The following is a 26305-nucleotide window of genomic DNA, read 5'->3' on the forward strand; positions in this document are numbered from 1 at the left end:
AAAGCTTGCACCGAAGGGACCAGGCGAATTTTTTATCCAATGTAATCAAGCAATGATTTCAAGGCGTTGATGCAGACACAAAACATTTCAAAAAACAACAACTTAAGTTAAAAAATAAATAAGTAAATATAAAATAATATCTTTTAAAACATTAATTTGGCAACTTTAAATTGTTTTATTTAATCTCTTCTTCACGCGAGACAAAAACTTATTTACCTGAATTTAATTTCTGATTTCTTTCGCATTAACATTTTAAAATAACGATTATAATTGCAATAAAAATATGCAGTATGAATGCAAAGATTCTGCTAAAAGTACTGTCAAATATGTAAGTTATAAACAAAATAAAGTATTCTCTAAACATATAAATTGAATAAACATTTTTAAACTGTATTATCGTTTTTCTTTTCTAAATAAGATGATTGTCCCAATTATGAATCGTGTACTAATTCCGAATCAGACTCTCCCATTAAATTAATGTATTACAATTACATTAATAAAATTAGAATAGATTTTTTTATATTCTTTAGTATTTTATATCTTTGTATTAACACAAAATTATTTTTTACATATGAATGAATTTTTTTAAACACTTATCTGTCATTCATAAACAATATATTAAAAGCATAATTATTTTTCTTTGAAACTATATATGATATAACTATATATGATATTTGCAGTTTACGTTAACATTAATATTTTTTTAGTGTTTAATTAATAAATTTGCATAAATAAATATAATTTATTTTAACTACAATATAATTGGGATCATCGCCTTACTATAGATTTATAGAAATCCACGATAAATCTCATGATCAGATTTTATTCGTGTCTAATACGGAGGCGGTGTGGCGGAAGGAGCCCTTTGCTGAACGATGTTGCCGAAAGCTCGCTTTTCCCAAGAGGAGGGAAAGAGGTTACGAGGAAGGCAGCGTTATGGTACACCGCAAAACCAACAAACGATATGCGCCAAGAGACTATGGCGGTCCGACGTATAGCAAGTTATATGTAAATCTGTCTAAACCATATATCAAGTTTCATCAAAATGGCTCACGTGATTTTACTATTTCTATGTAAATAAAGGAAAAATGTTTATTATTCGGCATCAAAATTCTACTACTTAATTTGATGTCTATATTCATGCGCTTATATCCTCATTAGTTATTATTTTTTCATGTTTAAGATTATGTAAATCATAAAACAAGAAAGGCTATAGCTTAGTTGGAGAAAGTTTTAATGAAGGTAGCAGCTTGCATCATAATATTCTGCTCTACATTTCAATATTGTTTCAAATCTGACGTATCATATTAATATATATATATATATATATATATATATATATATATAAATATGCATATATATATATATATATATATATATATATATATGCATATACGTAGAAAATTCAAAATATCGAAGGCTATGACTTCATAAAATACCTGAAATATCGCAGAGCAACTTAGCAAGGCTAATGTTGCAAATACAAACGTGCGTTATGCTCACCTAGATGGTACAAACGCGGGAGGGTGTGTTTCGAAGCGAATCACCCCTAATTCGGCAATAGCATAGCTTAACCACAAAGCCAGCTAATACAGCGATTAGGCGTCGTGTACAAGCCAACGAGGACTGCTCGGGGCGGTACCTCAACCTGCGTGAAATCGTTGCACGTATCGCTTACAGTGGCAAACGTATCGCTTACGTTCCAAATATTGACTCATCCAGTAGGTTCAATTAATGCAGATATATTTCAACAGTTTTGAAGAAAATTCCGCGAGCATTGATGCTTAAATGATGACTAACAGTCACAGGATAAATTTCTGAATACAAAAATAAAAAAACCTGTACTTTCAAAATTTCTCCAAATGTACCATCAGTGTCCTATACCTCGGTAACCTTAAGGGTTTGTCCATCGGGCCAACGGTCAGCCATTGCGGTCAACTACACAGCTTGTCCGACTCGCCTTCGTGCTTCGGGTCCTTTGGTGATTAACGAGAGGTCAAACCTACTGCCGGCCAAAGCACGCGCAAATAGTCTCTCTCTCGTGAAATTGGGTTCCAAAGCGAGTCCTGATTGAGGCGCCCACCAATGCGGCCTTGACGAGGTTTCTCCAGCTGTGTTCTGCATCAGGATATTCCCGGGCGAGTAAAGCGAAATCGCCGAGAGTGTGAACCATGATCGCAAGGAGAAGAAGATGGAGAAGGGGCGTTTACGTGAATTCCTTATTTGCATTGTACACGAACAACTCCAAGCAGTTCATCGGTCCTTTTATATCAAATACAACACATATATATATATATATATATATATATATATATATATATATATATGTAATTGTGGAGAAAGAACCAAGAGATAATATCATTATAAAAAAAATAAGGAATCAGGCTTCGTTAACGGAAAAATCACTCAATGGTTTATTGATCAATATAGGATACTTAGTGATCAATATAGGATACTTTCCTTAATTGAATTACGCATGAGCAGCTTTCAAGAATCCGGTTCCTTTAAATCAGATCGTTGTGTGGAAACACAATACAATATATTACGCATCCGTGAATTGCGAAAGATCCAAAAGATAGCCTCATTACGAAAAGAAAAGAAGAAGCAGGCCTTTGTTAGTGGGGAAACCGCGGAATAGTGGTTTATTAGTCAATATAAAATACTTAGTGTCATATCCCATCGGGTAGAATGTCAGCGTGAGGAAAGAGGTTCGTGCAAAGCTGTCACTTTATCGGATTAGTCAGTCGCGGTAAAAGCGTCCTGGAAAGGGCGCCTCCCAATTCGTTAATTTATCCAGCCTCGCTCGTTTACTTGGCGGCGATATTAATCGAGCCGGACGTTCTCGGAGATATCTCAATCTCCGGGAAAATACGGCGCCGCCAAAACAGTTCGTCATAGAGAGACACTCATCATACCGGAAGGAAACGTATATTTCCACTCGCAATCATAATTTGCTAAATATATTTATGCTAAATATATTGCTAAAATATATTTTATGCTTGATATGACAATTTTACAAATATTAATATAAATAATATATACATTTTTTGATAATTATTTGTCAAAATATTATCATTAAACATTAAAAATATTATCAATAAAAAGTTTCACATTAATTTTAATTTGATTTTTCTTCAATATTAACAAAAAATGTGTATCATTAAAAAATAATCATTCATCAGAAATTTAAAAATTGTTTTAATTTTTTTATTAATAGCTTAATACATAATTAAATTTTTAACCTCAATTTATTATTATGAAACAGTAAACTGTATTCACTTTTTAAAAATTAAAAAAGATATTTTATTCTTTTTCTAATCACTGAAATGTCTCAAAATGTCTGGAATATAAATAATATTTTTAAAAAAATTCAGTTCACCGCCATCAAATCCCGGATATTTTTTTACCAGGCATCGCGGACCAAACTTTTTCGAGGGTTGTGGCCATGGGGAAGTTGTATTGTTTATTCAGAAACGTATCAGCATCGGCGACTACGGCGGCGACGACGACGACCACGACGAACGACCGCATCAGAGAAGAGGCGGACGAGAGCGAGAGGGCCGCGTGAATGGCGCTTCCGGTAGGACGAGGTCCGCAGGGCTCCACAGACTCTCGCTTCCGGTCAGGCGTCCGCCGTCCTTGCTACCCCATCGAAAACGCGGGTCCGGATCTCCCTGCGTTCGTTCCCCCGTTTTCCCTTCTCTTCTCGTCGCTTCCCCTTTCTGCTCGACGAGAAGTTCGCTCATCGGACCCACCGGCGTTCGTTAATTAAGATATCGATTCTTATTGTCCGCCGGCCGCCGAGTCGAGCGGACGTCCTGGCCGGCGCCTGATTTCACGCCCGCGTTAGGGGTTGCTCGTGTGCGCACCCGTTGTCGGTCACTCGCGACAAGGCAACCCCTCTATTCGCGCGCTTTTGTCACTTTCGAAACGTGGTAGATTCGCGATTCCGCAACGTACCGTATCGATTAATTGTTCGACGTTGCAGATTCGCCTTCGCTTCCTTATCAGTGTCAATAGAAACACATCACGAATACTGGCATGTTACAAAATATTTGTTGATTTTTTATTCTTAAAAATAATCAGTGAATTCTTGCTAAACATGCATATTGCATATTTATGGAGAATGCTAAGTTGAACTGTGAGATCTTTTTATTTTGTACACAATACGTAACAATATATAATAATTGATAAAGTAACTAACTTTGCAATTTTGAAAGAAACATCAAATTTTTTATTCTAGCAATAATCAATACTTGAAAAAAGGCAATACGTATATATTATTTATTTTTATATCTGTTTGATTTATTCTTACAATACGGCTTTAAAAGTATTACATTTATCTTTGGATTTAAAAGAAATAACTACAAATTTAAGCATAGGACTGAGTGTTTAAAGAATTTTATAAATATTATATCATAATATCAAAGCATTTTGAAAAGAAAAAAATCCTAAAATAAAATTGGGACTGATAAATATTTTTATGACTATACAACTTTGAAATCACTACATAGATATGAAGGATAATCTATTAGATAGTCTCTTACAAGGTATCGTATAAAAACGAAGCGGATAGCAGCAAAAAGAGTAGAACGGTAGGTAATTATACGGATTAATCTTAAGTCCAGTAAAGTCCACCACTTGTGGAGCTTGTTTCCCTTTGTCATGGCACTCAGCTTCAAATGCATTTGAATAATGTTACAAAATTTTAAGATAAAAATCGAGATATAAATCTTATCTTTATCCTTAATATCTAATATCGAAATTTAATTTTAATATCTAATAACAAATTTTTTTAATATTTAAATAAATTATGACAAGCTAAGCTATATCAAGCCAAGCTATTTTAAAATAGTCTTGTCTTAATGAATTATAAAATTAGAGAATGTGTCAAACTGTTATAACTGCGTAAAAATAAAGCTTTACGCGATCTGTCGTAAAACAATGCTGTCGTAAAAAACAATCATTTCTCAACACATTAAAGATTGCTTGTCGTGCTAATCGAAACAAGTCGCGCAAACGTCATTCGATCACGCTTCTCGTTACGCTCGACAGAGTTTATGATGATTTTTTTCGACATCGTCTCCTATCAATTTCGTCGTCCCTCGTTTCTTCCACTCGTCGACGGCGGCAACTCGACGTGCTACGTGCGCACATATGTAGAACGTCGAAGCCACAGGTGTCAGCGAGAGCAGTATTTTTCAGCAAGGCCCGTGGTGAGGGTGTAGGTGATAGAGCAAGAGAGAAAAGGGTAAAGAGCGCGCTAAGAGGAGCGAGTAGGAGAGAAATGAAGAGAATGAGAGGGCCATCGAGGTGGGAGGGAAACGAGAGAGGGACGTTTCATCGCGGCAGGGAAACGGCGGAGTGCCGGCACGCACGTTGAATCTGCTAAACGCTCTCGCTCGTGCGTGAAATGCCTCGATATCACTGTTTTATTTCGGCCCGTTCGTTCGTCGCCGTTCTCTCCCGCTTTTCTGCAATTCCGTCCTTTTTACCCTCGACCGACCAACCGGCCGACGGGCAACCCTTTCTCTCTCATCGCGCTCTCATGCCCGCTCGTGCAGATTTGATGACCCTCCCGCTATGATTTGACGATGATTCAATTGTCCACGGCCAACTGAAATGAAGCACCTACAAGTTGAGCTTTTTTACAGCGCTGGTCGTCCATTTAGGTATCAGTCAGCTCGTTTCCAATGCTTGAAACGACTAGTCTATTGGTTTAACTCTGGCGAGTATAAAGAATACAAACGAACCTTTGTGTGATTGGAATATCGTAAAAAGGTCTACGTTTTGTTAAGTGTACTTTTGATAAAATAAAATACATAATAATTATAATCCAAAATTCATAAATTGATTTATTAATTCATCAAAGTGATTTCGATGATTATTAGTAGCTTAAATTACATTTAGTAATAAAAGATTAAATGTAAAATATTAATAATTATCTATCTAAAGCTTTTGAAATGTTTAAGAATCAATATTTGACGATATTAATAGAATTATAACAATATATAAAATATTATTTCTCATACGTTATTAATAAATTCGGAAATTGTTAAAAAAAATTTGTTATTGCTTTCGAGAACACGATATCGCTACAAAATTGCGCTCGATAAGTTGATAAATCGTCAAGTGGCCCGTTCGGCCAATTTAATTAATAATTATCGACTCGAAGAGGAGCGCCCAGCACAATGGCGATACTTCCTTGGCGTAATCCTCCGAAGATTAACGAGCCCGTACCAGAAGGGACCGCTCTCCGCCACCTCCTGCCGCCCGACCCCCCTTCTGTATGCTATATCGTCCTCTCTTACAGCCGCAAGACGCCATGGCGCGCCTTGCGGTGGTTGCGGCAAGAACCCTCGCCGTACCCGCATTAACGCAATTATGAATTTGTCGCGTTGGGATCTGACAATACAAGATGTCGCAGCCATTCTCCCGCCGTACCTTCCCACCCAGCCCGAGACCCTTAGCCCGGCTTTCCTCGTTTACACTAAAACCGATTTTGCGGACTATATGGATCGAGACGACGTGACATAAATGCAATTTACTAGGCCACATGGACAGCGAGAATGGAGAATACCAGTTATCATTGCAATATATGCGTTAATACATCATCGCGATGGATCGATCACCGGTCATCCCGAAAACAAATTAAGGTAATTACGACAGTTTGATAAATCAAAGATAATTGTAGAATATTATTAGCTTCGAGGATTAATCGACAGCGTATTGCCATTTGGAACTGGAACAACGGATGTGTCATGTGATACCGATGGCACATTTGAACATGCGACATACATTGTTGTTCTAACTTGAAGGCGCGAAATAACGGAATTAGCAGCTGCAATTATCTAGCAGCCGCGCGATTCTTCCTTGTCGTTTATCGCGCGCCGCGCTGGATGTCCAAGAAATATTCTCAGGGCGGCTTCGCCCCGTCATCTCTCCCTCGCGAATCGATATCCAATGTATTTCGTGCACCCGCCTTGTTAGCCATGCCGCTCGTTTTGCGGCGCGGGAAGCGAGTGTAGTTTCGGCGGCCCTAAGTTAGTTTCGAACGGTCCCGTAGCAATAGCAGTAGCAGGCTGTTCTCTCTCTCTTTCTCTCTCTCTCTCTCTCTCTCTCTCTCTCTCTCTCTTTCTCTTTCATTCTCTCCTCTCTCTTTCACTCTCTCCGATATCGTGCGGTAGAGTGCGACAGACGGGACGAGAGGATCGTTGCGGCTCGCCGCAGGCGACTGCTGCGACCTGCTCTCCTCAGCGACAAATTCCTTCTCCCGGCACGACCGCTTCGTCCTCTGGTCCTCCTCGCTCTTGCATGCCTCGTCGCTCCACCCGTCCACCGTAGGAGAGCAGAGTCGCGTCTCTCGACTTCTCCGCTTATCCTCGTAAACTTGCACAACGCGCAAGAAAATCAATCGGCACGGCCCCGACAAGGCGCGAGGATTCCGACTGCCTTTCTCTCAGCCTGGATTCAGGAAAGGGCCACGAGAGAGTCGGCAAGGGTGATTCTAAACATCAAGGAGGTAGAGAGACTGCCTAGTCAGCCCTTAATATCGTGAGAGCCGGATCCGCGCAAACAAGCCACCGTAACCTCCGGTTAAGCGCCGGCCAGCCATCCGGCCAGGCCAGTGTCGGTCCAACCGCTGCTGGCCCTATTATCGCTAACTAATAAAGGGCCTAATTGAAACGTCGGGCTTTTGTTTCCAGCACTCGAGCGCCACTCGCCTTTGCGAAAGCGCCGAACCCGACCGTTTGACCGGGCTCTTGAGGCTCCAACGTAGATCGGAATTTATTAGTAAAGTGAATTTACGAAATTTGCTTATCGATGCTGAAAGACTTAGATTCCTGATTTCGTCTTTTATACGTGTGTACATATTTTTTTTATATTTATTTCGATTTTGATTTCTTTTGTCAAAGCTCAAAATTCTTTTACGCAAATCCAATACCTATATAATATCATATCAGAAAATTAAGTGCCATCATGTTTATATAAAAATTATTATTCAAATATTTTCAAATACAAAAGTAAATATAAGTGATTACTCATAATCATATTCAAAGGATTATTTACGAAAAAAAAAAGAAAATTTTTAATAAATCATAGCTCTCTTCTAATGCGATTGCAAAGGGAAACACATCAACGATAATTCAGCCATAACGCATAGACAGAAAGTGATCGAGATCACGTATAATCGCGACGCGTATATAGCCGGCGCCGCGCTCGTCTGCAACTATTCTCTACGAAGGGGAAAGAAGAAAGTTTGATCGCAGTAAGTGCCGTTATCATGAGGGATCACTTTCGACGCGATTTTTGCTCTGAGCGAAAGCTCCGATATCATTGCCATGATGTCACGTTCTTAAATTCCACGCGCGTCTTGTCTATTGGAAGCAGAACATTATTCTTAGGAAATGCAATCATATCAATTTCCTAGTTTATTAAATTATTTATGTCATTCTCTGTCGAGAGACTATACGGCAAAAGTACTTTGTATTATAGCTACTTGCAATCATCGTTCTTATTGTCACAATCAAACCCATGAAAATCGTGAAACATAAAAAGTCGGGAAATGCTTATTTATTAATAATAATAAGTTATAGATAACTATAATGAAACATTTCAAAATTTCCCGCAGAATAAAAGATATCAGATATTAGATATTATGCAATAAAAAGGTGTTTTCAATGTAAATTAAATAAAATATTTTTTGCTATGTTAGCTGTTAAAAAAATTAAGCAATTTCTTAAGTTTTAAAGAATATTTTTGGGTTTTTGTATTTTTTGAATTAATATAAATTTAATTTTAGTAATAATTTAAACGGATGTCAAATTATTTTTTAACAATTTAATTTAAAATTATAAAAATAGAATTCTATTATATATACATTATATACATAGAATTCTATTATATATACATTATTATACATATATAAATTAAAGTTCTTATTAAATTTTATTGGAAAGTTAAATTTTATTGGAAAGAAACAATTCTTCGAAATTGCATTGATCGCGATGTATTTTCATGAGAAAGAAAAGTAAATTGTTTGAATATTAAAATTATATCAAAAGTGCATTGAAAGTTTCGCAAGAATAATAAAAAAAGACGACTGGGACCATTCTAGCACAGGCCGAATGATAAATCATTCTTCATTTGGTCGCAAAACTATGAGAAAAAAAGAGAAGAGAGAGAGGTGGAGAATGGCTCGCGTGCTGGAAAAATAGTAATGTAAAAACTTACCTTGCTGGCGTGCGGTTGGACTGACTGTTCGTGAGAGAGACTGCTGCAAATCGGCCGAGAAGGCAGCCTGCCGTGTTTTGCTCAGATATAACTGTAACAGGAAACGTATTACGTGAAATTATTCCTCCGACGTCAATCCTAATTTATAAGCGAAGTATTTCTTTAATTGCTTATACTATATTAAGGACAAGTTTCGTAATGTGGGAAGACAGATGTGCCGTGACTAAAGTCAAATCTAAGTACGCTATTTTAAATTATGAAACGAACGAATAATTTACTCGTAAGCAGCAAATGACAAGGTTTGAATTCATTATTTTGATTGCTATTACTAGTAGTACGGACATTGTAAGTGAAACGACACTTTATATATTGGATTCTGTGTTAAATATCTGTTATATTATATTATATTAATATATTAAAAATTTATGCATTTAACTAAAAGGAGAGAAAAATTTACATATACTTAATTAAAAAGAGACTTGTTTTGTAAGATCAATATTATTTTTTGAGAAAATACATATATAAATTTTAATATATTGTCTTATTCAACATGCAAGAATAAAATATAAATAATATCAAATATAAAATGAAACAATTATTCTATTTTCTATATATGCATGCATGTATTAATTTTAATTCCATTTTTTCTGTTTATTTCCTCTTTATCGATTAAATTGATATTATATAAGAAAACGTCATGTCTTACTTCTATAATTGTCTACAAAAACATATTAAAAATAAGATAATAAAATTTTCAATAATAGTATTTAAATAATAATATTTAAATAATAATAAAATAATAAAATAAAGTTGTTACCTTGCAATTCAACAAATAAATATGTATAATTACAAGTGAAGAACACACAAGACGAAATACACGACGTGTAGTTGCAGCCATCCCGAACTCATTTTAGAAAAGACTAGAAATGCGGGCGTATTGGAGAGATTTGACATCCCGATCACGCGCTGAAGGCAAGACATCCCCTTTAATATTAGGACCAAATCGGACTGACTCGCTTCGGTATAAAATAAAGGGCTGACATGCGAGCACAGCGGGAGAGCCGAACCAAGCCGAGGGAGAAACCGAAGCGGGATAGAGCTCCGTGAGAGTAACGGAGAGAGGCGTGGAAGACAGGCGAGGGAAGGGTGGCTTCACCACCGCGGTGAGGGATGACTGAGCGAGTCGGTTAAACGGGCGTCTTCTTTCATAAATTTGGAGGGCGCCCCCGGATAAAGGTTTAGAATAAATCGTTCGGCCTGTTATCCACTCCGACGTCGGCGGATAACGCCAGACGAGAGCGACCCCGGATGGCTCAACAATCCCTCCTCAGTCTTCCCGCATGATCACACGTTGTACCGCTTTGAGACGCGTATTTTGCGCGTTTTCCATTTACCATGAAAAGTGAAATTTTATTAATACAATATTTTTCTATTTTGCATAGAGACAAACGACGGAAAACATTCAATATAATGTAAATAATTCGATAAAAGAGGATTTTTAGGATGCGTAGAGAGATATTCTTTTTCAACTATATACATTTTGATAAATTCAATGACAATATTAAATCCCATAAAAAATACATTTTTTTGTCAATACATTTAAATCATCAACATGTTAAAAGAACATGTTAATGAATAAAAAATAAAAAAGAAATAATCCTGCAAAAATATTACGCATATTGTATACATGTAACTTACTACATGCAAGGCCGACTCTCTAAAATGGCGAGCGTAATATGAAAGTTCAGACCGGGGTGGCTAGAATGCTCATAAATACATCCTTGAAGATCGCACAAATCGCTCGTTCAAGGCCAATCCCCTTCGACGTTCCCTGCAAGAGATACGAGAGGGAACCCTTCTTTCGTCCCGCGTAGAAATACGCATGGCGATATGGCGAGTATATGCGAGTTACGCACGCGTGTAACATATACGAAGGCAAGGTCCATAACGCGAAAGACAAAATGATGGAAAAGGAAAGAAAGAGAGAGAAGGAGCGGGAAGAGAAGGGTAACGAAGAAAGAGAGAGAGAGAGAGAGAGAGAGACGAAGAGGCCAAACCAGGCAGAAAGCCAGTCCAATTTCTCAAACCTGTCCAATCTGTGTCGTATGCAAAATCAATCACGCTCTACCCTGCCACACCGCCCTCCCCAGGAGCCCTCGGGGCCCCACAATTTTCAAATCTACCCGTAGCCACGCGGTAATCCAAGTCTTGAAGCGAAACTTCTCGCCGATCTAAGACAAAGTCTTGCTGTCGATGCATTTTTTTCTGTTTTGTCTCTCTCTGACGATCTGACGCAAATATGAATTCGATATACGTGTGAATATTTTACAAATACAGATTTATGAATACGTTCAATTGTTCAATACATTGATATAGTGAACAAATAAACATAAAACTTTGGAAATTAAACATTCGTCTCCTACTTTGTCTTATAAAGAATTATCTCTGTTAATTTTTAAAAATAAACTTTATTTTCTTTAATATTTAATACTGAAAAAAACTGTTAAGACAAAAACAATAATTAGTAATAATATTATTTTATAAACAATACTCTTTATATTGTAATATTTTTTAGATGCTGTTATAGATTACAATTAATTTATGAAACAGCAACAAAAATTTCTTTTAGTTATAAACAAATCTATTACGAAGGTCGTACTTTTCCCCTAATAAAATGTATATTAACGAAAGAATAATACTCTTTGAAGCTGCATTGAGATGCACCCGTGATTCTGATCGACGTTATAAAGTTTATATTGAGCCTTTGAATCACGGTAATAATATCATCGAGTGTGCTCAAAAGGCGAGTCGCGACGCGGAGGAAGACATTTTAAAAAGTAAAATTCAGAAAGTCATTAGGAACTATCGGCGTATCGGACGTTTGTTTCGCCGTCCCGTCCATTGATATGCATTACCTTCGATCGACAGCCGCGATCATTAAAAGGATCTAAGGGCGCTCTGTAAGGGTTTCAAGGCCGGGCGACCGCCTCGAAAAAGTAATTTGTCCTTTGGGACACGAACTTCAAAGTGCACGCGGGACGAATGTCCCGCGTGCGGGCTTGCTACAACAAGCGGCGTTCTACTTGCGCCCCTTTCTACTTGGCGCCACTGATCAGACTTGCTGATTTTTGTCGTCGCAACGTCGGCGTGGACCTTGTCCACCGGCACCCGTCAAGGGCCCCGGCTGTTGGAGCTCTCAGCCCCGAGAAGACGGAGGAGAGAAGCGGGAGCGCGCCACGAGGGGTGCGAAGAGTTTAGCATACGCATTTTGTACATTGAAATCCCGACACGTTCGTCCAACTTTAAATTGAAACTCGCCCGACGTCCGCGTCGTTCCTTTCCCGTCAATATCTCATCGCCGTCATTGTCATCATAATCATCGTCATCGTCGTCTCGCAAGATGATATCATAATGTTACAACCAGAAACTAAAAACATTTATATAATATATATAATGAAAGAAACGAACTAATTCAATCTTGTTGAAAAGTAAACTCAATCAAATTTTTAACATTAATTTTTCTAAATATATTGTGGATTTATAAAAATATACAAGGTTATTTTTTTTAGTGTATTTTTAATACTAAAATAATTTTGAAATATTAGAAAGAACTGAGAAAGTTTTCTATCATTTAAATATAAGAATTATTGAAATAAATCCTGATCCAAGATTTTACTTTGATATTATTGTAAGATATTAATTAATAAACTTGTAAAAAAAAACGTAACGCAATGTGAAGATAAAACAAAAAAAGTTAATCCATAAATAAAAGAATAACGTAAACGTAAGCTTAAAGTAAAATAACCGTTATAAAAGGACAACGGGAAAACTACAATGTTTGATAATGTTCCATTAAATAAGATGATAATTATAACTTATTTATTACTTACTTATACATACAAGATGCGAGAACGTTATTATGATATTAAAATATGGTATTTATATCACCATCTTGTAGAGTTTAAATAATACCACATATATTATAATTTCTGAAATATAATTTAATACATAATAAACGTCGATGTAATAACATGATATAATCAATTATCCCAGTGAATTTCCAAATCTGACAATGTGACATTATGCGAAGAGACTATAGTGAAAGATTAGATATTTTTAATTAAATAATACTAATCACAGAGAGCAACCTTCCTGCGCAAGCAAATCTCATCTCGTTCTTTTCTTGGACCATCCTTCCTAGCACTGCCTCTATCTTTTACGCCGTCTTGCCAAGCTTCTCCTCTTTGTTGAACCCGCGAATCGTCTCTCTTTTAGACTTCGAATTGTAATTAACATTTGGTTCTCCCATTAGTGTAATTAAAGTGCCATTCCATAATCTAGGAGACCGAGAGAAGAGAAGAGGGGTACCTTATCTTTCAGACTTCAGCCTCGGCTGCGGGGGTCGTTTTAACCCCCGCTGGATGCCTCCAACCCCTTTCCGGGCCTACGCCAACCGTCGGTTGCCCATAGCTTCCTTCGGTGATAACTCCTTTCCGCGAGAGGACTCTTTCCGTCGGGTGGGGGAGAAAGGAAATCGCGACGGAAAAAGAAAAACGGTGATTAAAACGTTTGGAAATCCGATATCGTATCTCCGCGTGCCGAGTCGTCTATTCGAGATTGCGCGTACGCAAATCGATTTCGTAATTTCTGTCTTCTTCAAGGAGAAAACTTAACATTATTAGATATTTAAAGTAGTTATATATATTTATACATAATCTTCGAAAAATATATGTTTATATACATTTATATTTATATATAATATTTAAAAAAAAACAAAAAATTTTGTTGCAATATATTTATTAAAATTGTTAAAATTTGTTAAAATATTTAATAGTTTCCTTAGTATAGCTAGAAAATATATAAAAAAAATATGCAAAAGATATTTTTACGAAGATAATCAGAAGAAGGTATCATTTCCAGATTGGATTCACCGAATCGCGCGAGGTCGAACAAAACGATAAAGATAAAAGATAAGATAAAGAGGGTGCCGTAGTAAAATAAAGAAAAGCAAAGAGATAAGAAAAGGGCTACGTTGACATTTTCCGGTGGTTGAATTAATAATGCGCGCGGCACACAACCGCGTCGAGCGGGGATGAATTCAAAGTGCCATCATAAAGAGGTACGGATGTGTTTATTCGGGAATTTGCCTTTTTTCACCGTTTTCCCCGCTCGACCCGGACGCCATGAGATTTTTATCTTATTTTTCGACGACGATCCCGTCTGGGGATTTATATACTTTCGGTTCTGACTCGGAGAAGAGGGCGTGTGAGCGAAGAAAACAGAGGGTGAAGCGGGAAGGGGGGGAGAGAGAGAGAGAGAGAATAAAAGAAAGAGAGAGAAAGAAGTAGGAAGAATCACGATGCAATTATTTTCGTTCCAGTTCGTGAACGGATTTTAAGACCGTCCAGCCTCGGTCGCTGGACCGAGAAGGAAAAGAAGGAACGTAGGAAAGCTGAAGGCCAGAAAGAAGGATTAACCTCGTCAAGTGGGAGAGTCCGTGACAAAGACGTTAAAGTGGTCGAAGGGGATGAGATATATCGTTCCGAAATCTGGGGAGGAACGCTCACATCGTCGAGCATCATGGGATGGCAAGACACTAATGGCATTTTTATTATTTCTCTCTGGAGTCTCGGAGTAATGGGGCGCCTATATGGTCCATTGGACACGTGACAGAGTTGACAGCTTCTCACCTTTTCTACGTCTTCCCACGACACGGCGATTTTCTACGATGCGACTTTTGTATGGCTAAAGCGATTATTTCTTTTGCACTACTGCTAGTCCAAATTGTAATTATTTTTTTATTTTTTCATATATCTCACTTTCTGTTATTTATTCCTTGCAAGTGTACAGATTAAATTTAACTAAATTAATTAAACAGAGATTTCATTAAAAATATTAATAATTTTTTTAAACGTTAACAACAACACAACATATACATTTTTTATATACACGTTCGACTTCAAATATACATTTTCAACCATTTCTCACTTAAAAACATTTGATAATATTAATTATATTAAAATATTAATTATATGAAATATGTATTTCATTCATATAAAATATAAATCGTATACGCAACACATTGTACATTTTCAAGAAAAAGTGCAAATAATTTTACAACGTACATAAGCGAAGTATATGTTCGTTCCCAGCCGTTTTCAAAATATCTGATGCCGCAGGATCGCAAATCATAAGTAGCTCGCCGCGATGTACGAGCCATTGCCGTCCCACGAAGCCGTTGGGCTTGTTGGGTTTTGATGAATGAGCCTCACATAAAGCTGAAGTATGGTAAAAGCCGCCGTGGCTACCGCCGTAATATTCTACCCTGGGAGCTTTTAGAATCGCTAATGACTAATGGCACCAAAGGAGCCCCTTCCAATGGATGTTGCCTCAGTTCACGGATTAGCGTTTTGTGTGATTCCATCCCGAAATTTTTGATCTCATCATTCAAGAATACAGGCTCGCTTTACTGATGCAATTATTGGCCTTTACTTTTCTTTATTCTACTGAAATCTATCTCCTTTTTAATTTGTCATTCAACACTTAATTCAAAATTATTTTTTATAAAAATAAAATATTACATAGTACAAAAATAAGCGATAATTGAAAAATTGATTGATTGATTGATTGATTGATTGATCTTATTAGTTTGTATAATTATTTATATATATATATATATATATATATTCGTGCTTTAATTTTTCAGAGATACAGAGAAATATAGCTTTAAATGTTGAAATATGCGTATGTAAGTTAATTTTTGTGATAATTTAAAAATTGAATTATAATAAAAAATTAAAATAAATTAATTTCTATTATAATAATATAATAACATAAAAGCAACAACATTTTTGTATCTTTTATTTTAAAACTGAATTGTTTATTTTTATTTTTCATGTATATACTTTACTTTCTATAACACAAATTTTAATTTTTCTATTTTGTTTAAAATAAAATATAACTTTTTCAACATTGTATAAATATCGTATAGGCACGTATCATACCATCGACAGCCTTGTCGGCAAGAAGTTAGGATTTTCGCTCAAGTATTATGAGTCGCCACAAAACATTGCGCGAAATAGGCAGCAAGCTCAGACGGAGCTTATCGTTGCTCGTGAACTGAATGACTAACAAAGAGAAAACGATGAGAGATCCCACGCGAGGAGGCAAAAGCAAGAGACAGCGGATGCCAGAGGGTTGCCAGGTCCAGAGGTGTAGATCGAAGCAGGGGTAACGAAAGGGGGAGCCAAAAAGTACTTTAATATACGGCAATCCCCTTGGAGCTCGCAAACTCGGACCGAGCAGCTCCCCGCCTCTGCGTATTTCTCTCGTCTCGTTGCGACGAGGCTTCCGATGAAATTTGGCATCTTTCACATGAGCCGCCTTTGATGCCCGCTACTTCCATTCTAATTGCGGAAACCCGGAAACGTCGCAATCGGCTTGCAAAAGTCGCTGTTGAGCAAAGTGAAAATCGTCCAAAGCTGTGCGAATGTACAATCCTACATGCAACAGCTGTAATTATTTTTGTGGCAAAAATGTTAGACATTATTTTTCAATTATACAATCATTTCAACTATCGCATTAAATATATATTTTTTTTATTAAACATACATCTTTCGCCGACAAATCCGGATGTTACCAAAATGCAATTGCGGGTAGAGAAGGAAGACGATGCGAAATCGCAAAATTGCGTAAACGCACATGTGGCTGTCGATTGAAAAGGAGCTAAGTACGAAGCTAATCTGTTTATCCTGAATAATAGAAGTAAATGAACGATCTATACAGAGTGAAGCGGGCCAATAATTGAGAAGCGACGGGGACAGAAAAGCACCAATTCCTCCCTCATTCTTTCTTCTCTTTTCCTTGCCAGCTGATCACGCTTCTCCGCGGTTAAGTCCCATGAGAATCCAATACCAACGAGGAGCTATCTCGTGAGCGAACTAGTCATTTATCCTTTTATCGAGCTCCCTATTTCTGTCGAACGATGGACTTTAACGAGCGACGACTTCTTGTCGGCGAACAAATGTGAAAAAATTAACGCGAACATTCTCTCGCTTGATTTTGTCGTTTCACGAAAAAAATTAATGTGTCCAATTGTACGCAATCGCGACGAGGTGTATACAAAGTTTTTAGAGTCGCTAGCTATTATTACGTTAATTTTTGCTTTCTTGAATTCTTGCTCTCCTGCTCCAAGTTTCGCGTGGACTTCTTTAACAAGATTTACCGCTAATCATCGTCAAGAAACCGTTCGCGTGTAATTTGTTTATACCCCGACCCATACTCGCCCAGCCATAACTCCTTGACCCTATCCGGCCCTTAGCTCTGCAAACGTTCACGTGCGGCGCCAGAAACTCGTCGATTATCGCGTCTGCCCTAAGAGATTTCCTTGGAGGAAATCAAAATTACAACATTCTACACGGGATCGTATCCACGCAAGCATAATTATGAGAAAGCATTGTAAGTTATATAATTGCTGATATACTGACAAATCTCGCACATTTTTATATATTTTACATTTTGAAGATTACAAATATCAAGATTTGTTTCTTAATATTTATCTCTAAAAAATTTTATATATTTTCTTTTCATCTACAAAAAAAAATCGATACTTGCATTTACTTATCTTTGGAATCTTTTAGTTATTTCTGAAAATTACAAATCTTTTTTGCGCTGTCCTCAAATCTTATCGTTTATCTTTAAAAACTCCTTATTTTTAAAATTCAGTATTTGGTTGGTATATGCTTATTTGAAATTGTCGCGGTTATTGTGCATTGTCGCATCGGAATACATTTTAACGATGGCTTCCAAAGACGTCTGTCAGGCTGTAGGACGGTGCTAACTGAAGCTGTTGCGAGGTATTGGGAACGGGATCTCAGCCTTCTCTTTAACCCGCGGCGGAGCGTAAACGGCGTAAAAGCGGCACCACCCCCTTATCTACATATCAAAAAGGCAATCCGGGGAACTCGCTTATGTAAACGGCGTGGGTGGCTCCGTGTCCCGACCAAGGATGAAAAGAATTTCGAAATCCGCGCGCTAATAAACCTGCTCTCTGGCACCGCGACGACCGCCGTCGAGGGAGGCTCTGACGAGGTATTCGTGGGGTTAAGCTCTTTAAGCCGCGGATTAAGCGAGGCGGCACGAGAATTTAAAGTTCTCGTCAGGCCGACGAGGCCCGAACGAGCTCCGGCACATAGGTACAGAAATCGTAATCAAAAATATATTAACTTCCGGAAAATCATATACATGCCTTCGAACAAATATTAACTTCCAAGACATCTTTCCTCAGAAAATCCAAACATTTCCTAGAGAAACAAAATATTTTTTTTCATTAATAATCTCACCTGTGTTACTACTAAACTAAAATATCGGTTTAGAATTTCTCTAAAAAATATATTTTCATTAAAATAGAGCCCAAAGAACGTTAAAAAATATATTAATACAATTAAAATGTATAAAGCTTAAAATTCATCTAGTCTGATCTTTCAAGTGTATTCGTTCTTTCATTTTTTCATTGAGAATAATCATGTGTTTAAAAATAGTTAAGCCTAACAATAATACGACGCATGATATTTTTGCACTCGGTCCACTATAAACCCATCGAATCCTCGACCTATGAAAACGTCAGGGACCAACAATCACAGCGGAAAGAATTTAATCAGCTCAAGGACCAGCGAGCATTTCCAGGCGAGAGAATTCTCCAGCCTCCTCGCCTCTCTGCACTCAGCTCACCTTCGATCCATCCCCGTCCCCACGATGCTGAAAGGATAGATATATTCTCTCCCCCATACTGCTAACTCTCGCCTCTAATTCGAGCGTTCGTCAGGCTGCACACACGAGCCATTATGTGGCCGGTTCTCATTAGCATTTAATGCCGGCGAAACTTTGATTTTCCAGCGGTTGGAAAGGCCGTCCACTCGTACCGATTACAATTTCCGCCAAACTCGCGAGCATACCTTATAAAGCTCTCACTCTTGCCGGCCATGGCGGCTGATTTCGAGTCACTATTATTTCGTTCAAAAGGGCTTGGAAATCGGAAAGACTGGACTTAGGCAAAGTAGATGCTCGTTAGCCGCTTAATTGGGGAATAATGTTCGCTCTTACCGCGACGTCGTTTCTGTGATTTTGGAAATTCAGGCATTTTGTGCATCAAATATTAAATTATTAAATTTTATTATGCAAAATAAAATAATTGGCTATAAATTCGATCCAAAATATCCAAAATATCCTTGATAATTTCAAATATTATAGTTATTTAACTTAAAACGAGCTCTTTGAATTACCTATAAAAATAGAAAGTGATAATATATAATAAATGTCTAGATAAGAGAAGGAAAAGCAATTTTATATTTATTTAATTAAGCTTATTTTATCTTTTAATCTGTCTTTATCGTATATAATACTTCTTTTCTACTCTCTCAAGTTTTTTTAATATAAACATCAACATTTATCATTAAAATTAATTAACTCTGTGAATTCTAATACCTGGAGAAATAGATTTCATAGACTATATAATTTAATTAATATTCCTGCTTCGATTAAATCCCTACCTGCACGTGAGCCTTGAGCCTGATAAGCGATTAATCCTGCACGGCCCCGATAAGACGATGCCACGAGACAAAAGGGTATATAGATGATAAGGTAATATTCAACGTCGCGTGGCGCGAAACGAGCCAATTAAGTGGACCCTACGAAATTGATTTTTAATTGAACCGACAAAACCGATGACGTTAATAACTGAAGGCGTAGCACGAACAGTTAATCAAATTCTAACCGCAGACTGCTGGAAATAATACACCGCGACTCTCTAACAAAAAGTTTTGTGACTAATTAACACCTCTCTCCACATCTGATATATTAATTACAGTCTAGCGACGATATTTTAGATACTTCGTATTTTATTATATATCGAGAACAAATACAAAAGTATAACAAAATGAAATGGAGACTCCGGAGAATTCGAATATGAAAACTCGAGCGAACGTTATCATCATAAACGCGTACAAATACGTCAAATCAATCGTCATTTTCACTCGCAATGCGAGGCGCAAGAAATTACGTTTCCGAGCAACACTCGATGACGAGAAACAGCGACGTGAAAGGAGCGTACATAAACGAGCGAAACATCCTCATAATTTTACTTAGTCCGAGACGTTTCCAGTCGAGCAACGGGTCTCGCACGGGTCCCACCATCGTCATCCTATCGCCTCGGAAACCCTAAGCTCCACTCGCCCGCCTTTCGCGGCTAATGTCTTTTCTGTGTCGCGCTAGTCGTCGTCCCTCGGCACAGCACCGACGGAACGTCCTGCCGAGGCATTATCCTATTTCGCGAGCCATTCTCCCGTCGACGTCGGACTCGCGCGGGTAACGAATAACGAGTGAGTCCCTCCTCGTGAAGTTTACCCCCCGGGCCCGAAGATACTATTAACGTATTCGCGCTTAATGACAAAACCCTGCGCAATCTGACCTTTGTTCACGCATATGCGTGGTAGCGTTTCAAATTCGGAAACTTTCAACACGAACTACTGCAGACCCGTTAATTCTTATGCACCGCACACAACGCCGGGTATAATCGTGTTTCGCCCCCGCAATTATTTCGACATTCAGCAGTTTCTGACCGAATGAAAAATTATTGTAATAAGTATTGTTTTTCGAAAATAATGAAACTTAATTATATCTGTATTTTTTCAGATTACAATCGCAATTTTCAATTGTGCTAAACTAAATACTAACTACAATATTCTTCTCGTAAATTTTCTTCGGTTTGATTTCATCATAATAAATTTCTCTTTCAGTTAATAATCAAGTGAAGATACAAATAAAAAATATTAAAAATTGAAAATAAAATTTATTTTGAAATAATATTGTGTTTCTCTCAGAGCTTAAAATATTTTATGGAAAAAGCAACATATATTGAAAAGTTAAATTTTTCATATAATGATAAATTTGCATTATTTTTGAGATTCTTACACATCACATAAAAAAATCCACATCGTAAAATCATAAAAACAACTAAAGTTAAGGGTCAATAATGTGATTATTGAAATAAAAAGAGGCGGACTTTAAAAGAGTCCATAAAGAAAATCAATTTTTATTCTTGTTCATTATAAATCGTGACATGCTTACAAGACTGACAATCACGATAACTAAATTACGCGACTTTTCAAGATTAAAGACTCAGCTGCCTGACGCCTGGTAATATAGCGACCAACGGAAGCCGACACTGCATCACGCGGTAACGTAAGAACCGAGCAATTTGTTGGTATCAGGTGCGCGGGCTATCTCAACTCGTAAGCCCCTGGTTTCGTCCTCTGCCGGCAATTAACTCCATTACCACTCTGTAACATCGTAGACCAGGCTGCCTGCCACGCGAAGTGTGCGCAACTTGTTAAGCCTTTGGGCTCCGGACTTTAGGCCCTTCGGAGCCCGAAGGGACGTGGGATAAGATCGTGTGACGACGCTCGCGTTATGCCGCGCCAACGAGACATTTCGAGTAACGCTAATGAAATCGGAACTTTCTCTTCTTGTTTCCTCATTCGCGATGCAGCTTAATAAAGACTATTGAGTTAATTTCACTTCGTAAAATCGCAAAGTAAAATTAAAATCAAATCTCCGAGCAACTGTTAACGCGAAGATACTGATATAAAATGTTGCTTAAAGATAGAGTTAAACCGGAATAGAAAAACAGGCATCTGAAATAAGCATCTGAGCGGAAAAGAAAAAATTAAATAAATCAAACAACAAACTGAGATAACATTATCATACACAAAATTGCATACGAGATAAATGTACAACACACTTTTCAAATGAATATATCGCACTTCGTAAATGAAGTTGCAAAATATCTCTGCTTCCGTAAACCAATGACCCATCCTTGCAGTCCGGCAGGAACGTTGATATATATCTGCATGATATTAGTATTATACCGAGAAGAACGACAACTGGGACTTTTGCGTCTCGCAAACGTACGAGGCCCCATGAGTGCGCACTGTCGTATAATTCCGTCAGTTCAATTCACATATTCATAGGGAAATAGCAAAGCAAGAGGTGGAAGAGTCGGCTACTTGGGGAGTACCGTACGACTCTGTATGAATGTGATGTGTGTGTGTGTGTGTGTGTGTGTGTGTGTGTGTGTGTGTGTGTGTATGTGTCACGATTGCCACCGGCCGCGACCTCATGCATATATCACGGACAGAAAGTGATGGAACGCACCCGTGGCACCCCGGGTCACCTCACGGCGGAGAGGCCGTCATCCTGACTGATTGCCAACTCCCATGGCAGACTGGGTGACGACGACAACAACGACGACGACGACGACGACGACGACAACGACGATGACGACGAGGAGAAAGATGACGACGATGATGACGAGGAGAACGACTTCTCACAAGCGACCGCTATTCCGTCACATTGTCGCGGTTTCAGAAACGCGCGGAAGGTGTCCCGTAAATCATGAGACTACTGCTAGATCACGTTGAAGATTAATGATAACTGGAACAGCCGTCGGAGCTGACCTCGTTCATTTATGTTCCTGCTACATATGGGTCTTCTACATATAGAAGAAATGTAGCCACTGCAAATACGTTTGATATTAATACTCTGTAGTTTAATTAATGATACTTTATAAGATAATCAATCGCAAGGCTAGTTTAGAGTAGCTATGATTAAAATAATGGCTATTATCTTATACTCATCGAATTGATGCAATCAAAAATTAAATGAGTTATTCGCTTTGTATATCGCATGTGTAGCAAATTCATTTACGTCAATCAATACTTAATTCATATGCAAGATTAAATCGCAATCTTAAAATAAAAAAAATCTCAAAGTATACACACACATATACATATATATATATATATATAGTTAAAAGATCATGGAACAGTAGACGGCAGCGATTCTAACGCTATCAAATGTAAAATATATTTCATTCGTAATTAGTACTGATTAGCTAATGTCAAGATGTTGTGATTCGCAATGTGGTTCAACGTAACAGCGCCAAAACGTCTCCGTAGAACGGGCGCCGTGAGCAAGGAGGCGGAAGGCAGTAACGGAGAAGACGATGTAGTGTTTACGGGCGAGGCAGCATTAGATGGATGTAGTCAAGGCGTAATTGCTACCGACGCGGCAGCTTACTTCCTGCATCTGGCAGCTGCTAACATTTGTTCCGACAAATAGTTACACGGATCAACAATTCTTACTTCGAATATGCGTGTAAAATGCAATTATAATTTTACTACGTTTAATATTTAGACAAAATATAGTGAATATATTTGTGAATATAAATTTAGACGAAGCAAATGCATATTTATTCATTTGTGTCATAAAAATATAATTCGTATTAATCTTAAAACCGTTGCGGTAAGCTTGTTCTAAGAAATTTTCGCAATCCCTGGCAATCTCAATGGAAAATACGAGCCATTTGGTGTTCGCAAATATTTGAAAAGCGCGATAACAAAATTCTTATTCCGCTCCGATGACCATCAATGGTCAGAAGCCGTTTTTGGGGCTTCCTTCTCGAGACTCACAAGTGACCATTGCGAAAAGGGTGTTCAAGAATACGCGATGGAGCGAGCCGGGATGGTAACGAAACGGAGGACGGGCGGAAAGGCAGAGGTCGAAGGGATGGATCGAGGTCTAAGCACGTTCTCACCCTTGGCACCGCTCGTGAGGACCCTCGGAGGGCCTAACGAGCGGCTTTGTCATTTCTACATGTTCCATCTCACTCTTGCCCATTGCACGGGTTCTCCGTCCGATGCTTTCTCTTAATGACGGTTGCCAATACTGAAGCATGTAAATAGATGCGGGTCTCCTCCCCCGCGTTGTGACTATGCAGAACAAGCATAGATACATGCTCTCTTACCATCGTTATGCCTTGAAGACTGCGTTCGCATTCATACGTGCCGGTTTAAATCCGTGGACACTTTGAATGCGTATTAGCGTTAATTTTGGCAAAGGACAGGCTTATATTAGTATTAAGGCTTGATGATTCGGCGAAGCTTCCACAATCAGTATGTAAAAATTTATCCTTTGACGATAATTAAAATAATAACGCAATTATGCAATACATACACTTACGGTACAATAATTAATTGATCCATTCTATCATATTTCAATATTATATTAAAATAAGGTAATAATTTTTATATCTTCTTATCTACAAATAGTTGGCTCAAAAAATAGTACTGTTTGAAAAACGTGTTTTAATTTTTGGAAAATCACCAAAGATAACAAAAATCTACGTTTCGTCCAAGGCAGACATAATGTACTTCAATTGTACTTTAAAATAACTTGATGTGAATGTTCAAAAGGAAGTCGTTTTTCTTAAAAAGATAAAGCTGGACTGAACATCGTTTCCAACAGGAAACGCTGATTAGCATCCGGCAGAAGCAAACTTTTCAAGTCGATGCCGCGCGCGCGCGCGTGTCTGTCTCGAGATTCTAATGGATTCTCATTTAAATAGAAATCTCCCACCGATACATAGGGTTTGAAATACGTACGACAGAATGGAAGGACGGTCGAAGTGTGTTTGCTAGCCGAGTAATGGCCACGAAGGGTCCTTCTCCTCAGTGGACAGGGTCATCTAAAGACAGATGCCTCGAGAATGGCCGGGCAAACAAGCCAACTTCGAGATATAAGCCTTTTATGGAATTTCTTCTAATCACATTTCTCTATGTACCATAAATACAGATTTATAAAGATACGAGTAATACAAGAATATCAAGAAATTTAAACAATAAAATATGTTTAAAATATTGTCACAGGAATTAATCAAAATTAAAAATGTATCTGTACAGAAATCAAACCAAGTAAGAATAAAATATTAAAAATATTCCGATTAAATTTATATAAAAAAAAAAGAGTTTATTCCAAACAGATCAAACAATAAATAAAGAGCACGACAGCAATTCTGCGGGACGGTTCTCTCCGTAATGCTGCCCGCGGCTTTTTCCTGCCGTAGAATTTTCACTCCATTTCGCGAACACGTCACTTCCTGTTGGAGTTCGTATCGTTCTCCCGACGAGGAGAGCACAGCAGTGGCCTGTATACATCTACATTGGTACGTTCAGTACAATGGCGTCCATGGTCAGTCGACTGGCGATACTTTACATGCAAACAGAAAGCGTTACATCTCTCTCTGCCACTAGGCGAGGAGACAGTAAATTTTCAAAACTGCCGACGCCAGTCCAAGCTTTATCTCTGATTCGTCTTTGTCCTCTTTCCGTTCTTTACTCTCGTCACTATTCGGTCAAAATCAGGTAGAACACGAATTTACACTCTGACGACAATAAAAATCACAATGAGAAATACTTTTTTTTTAATTTTTTTTTTAACTTTATAATTATTTAATTGTATTATGATTTATTGATTTTTTTTTTAACTTTATAATTATTTAATTGTAATTTATACAATTCAACTCTTAAATAATATGTGCCGTTTATTATAACATTAATGTACTAATATAAACTTAATATAAATTTTTTCATACACATTATTAATACAAATCTAATAAAACTATTCATTTTTAATACATTAAATTACATATATAGAGCTAATAATACTATGCGCTCAAAAATTTCCTAAAAGCACTGCTTTCAACCATTGCATCAGAAGTGAGGAAGAGAACAGAAGGACACGGAATCAAATCAAAGTTAGAAAAGTAGCTCGAATCCGGAGTGGAATGCGAGAGAAGGAGATAGAGCTCGGTTTTGAAGTGAGCGAATGAAGAAAAAGAGCGAGTAAGAGAGCGAAAGAAGGTGACGGCAGAGGGAGTAAAGGGGGCACGGAAGAACGGCTGGCTGGCTGTTCTCGCCGATCAAATTTCCAGAATGGTTCGAGCTCCATTAAACAGGTCCTACTTTCGCTCCTGCAGTGAGCGAGCTTGACTAACCCGTCGCAAAACGTTCGACGAATACCCCCGTGAGCCTGCAGAGAGATAGTTTCCTCCCTCCCTTTTCCCTCCACCAATCTTTCCCGACTTCTCGCGGCCCGGAAAATCGATCCACGGATCACCCCGGGGTCTCGCACGATTGAGCTCGATCCTTTGTCTCTCGGTGCACCCGTCCGGCTCAAC

At 37.9% G+C, this 26305-nt stretch overlaps 1 protein-coding gene across 5 annotated transcripts in view; it reads right to left on the minus strand.

Annotated features, from left to right (window-relative positions):
- Positions 1 to 26305, minus strand: part of LOC105427986 (uncharacterized) — a 278359-nt gene that overhangs the window by 110188 nt on the left and 141866 nt on the right. For all 5 annotated transcript variants that reach the window (XM_089079846.1, XM_089079845.1, XM_089079842.1 and 2 more), the window contains exon 3: positions 9235 to 9325. In XM_089079846.1, the coding sequence (XP_088935972.1) occupies positions 9235 to 9325 (91 nt within the window). The remainder of the gene's footprint in view (positions 1 to 9234; positions 9326 to 26305) is intronic.

Source organism: Pogonomyrmex barbatus, unplaced genomic scaffold (genome assembly GCF_055798465.1).
Source record: "Pogonomyrmex barbatus isolate J1 unplaced genomic scaffold, ASM5579846v1 scaffold3, whole genome shotgun sequence".
In the NCBI taxonomy this organism is placed as follows: Eukaryota; Metazoa; Arthropoda; class Insecta; order Hymenoptera; family Formicidae; genus Pogonomyrmex; species Pogonomyrmex barbatus.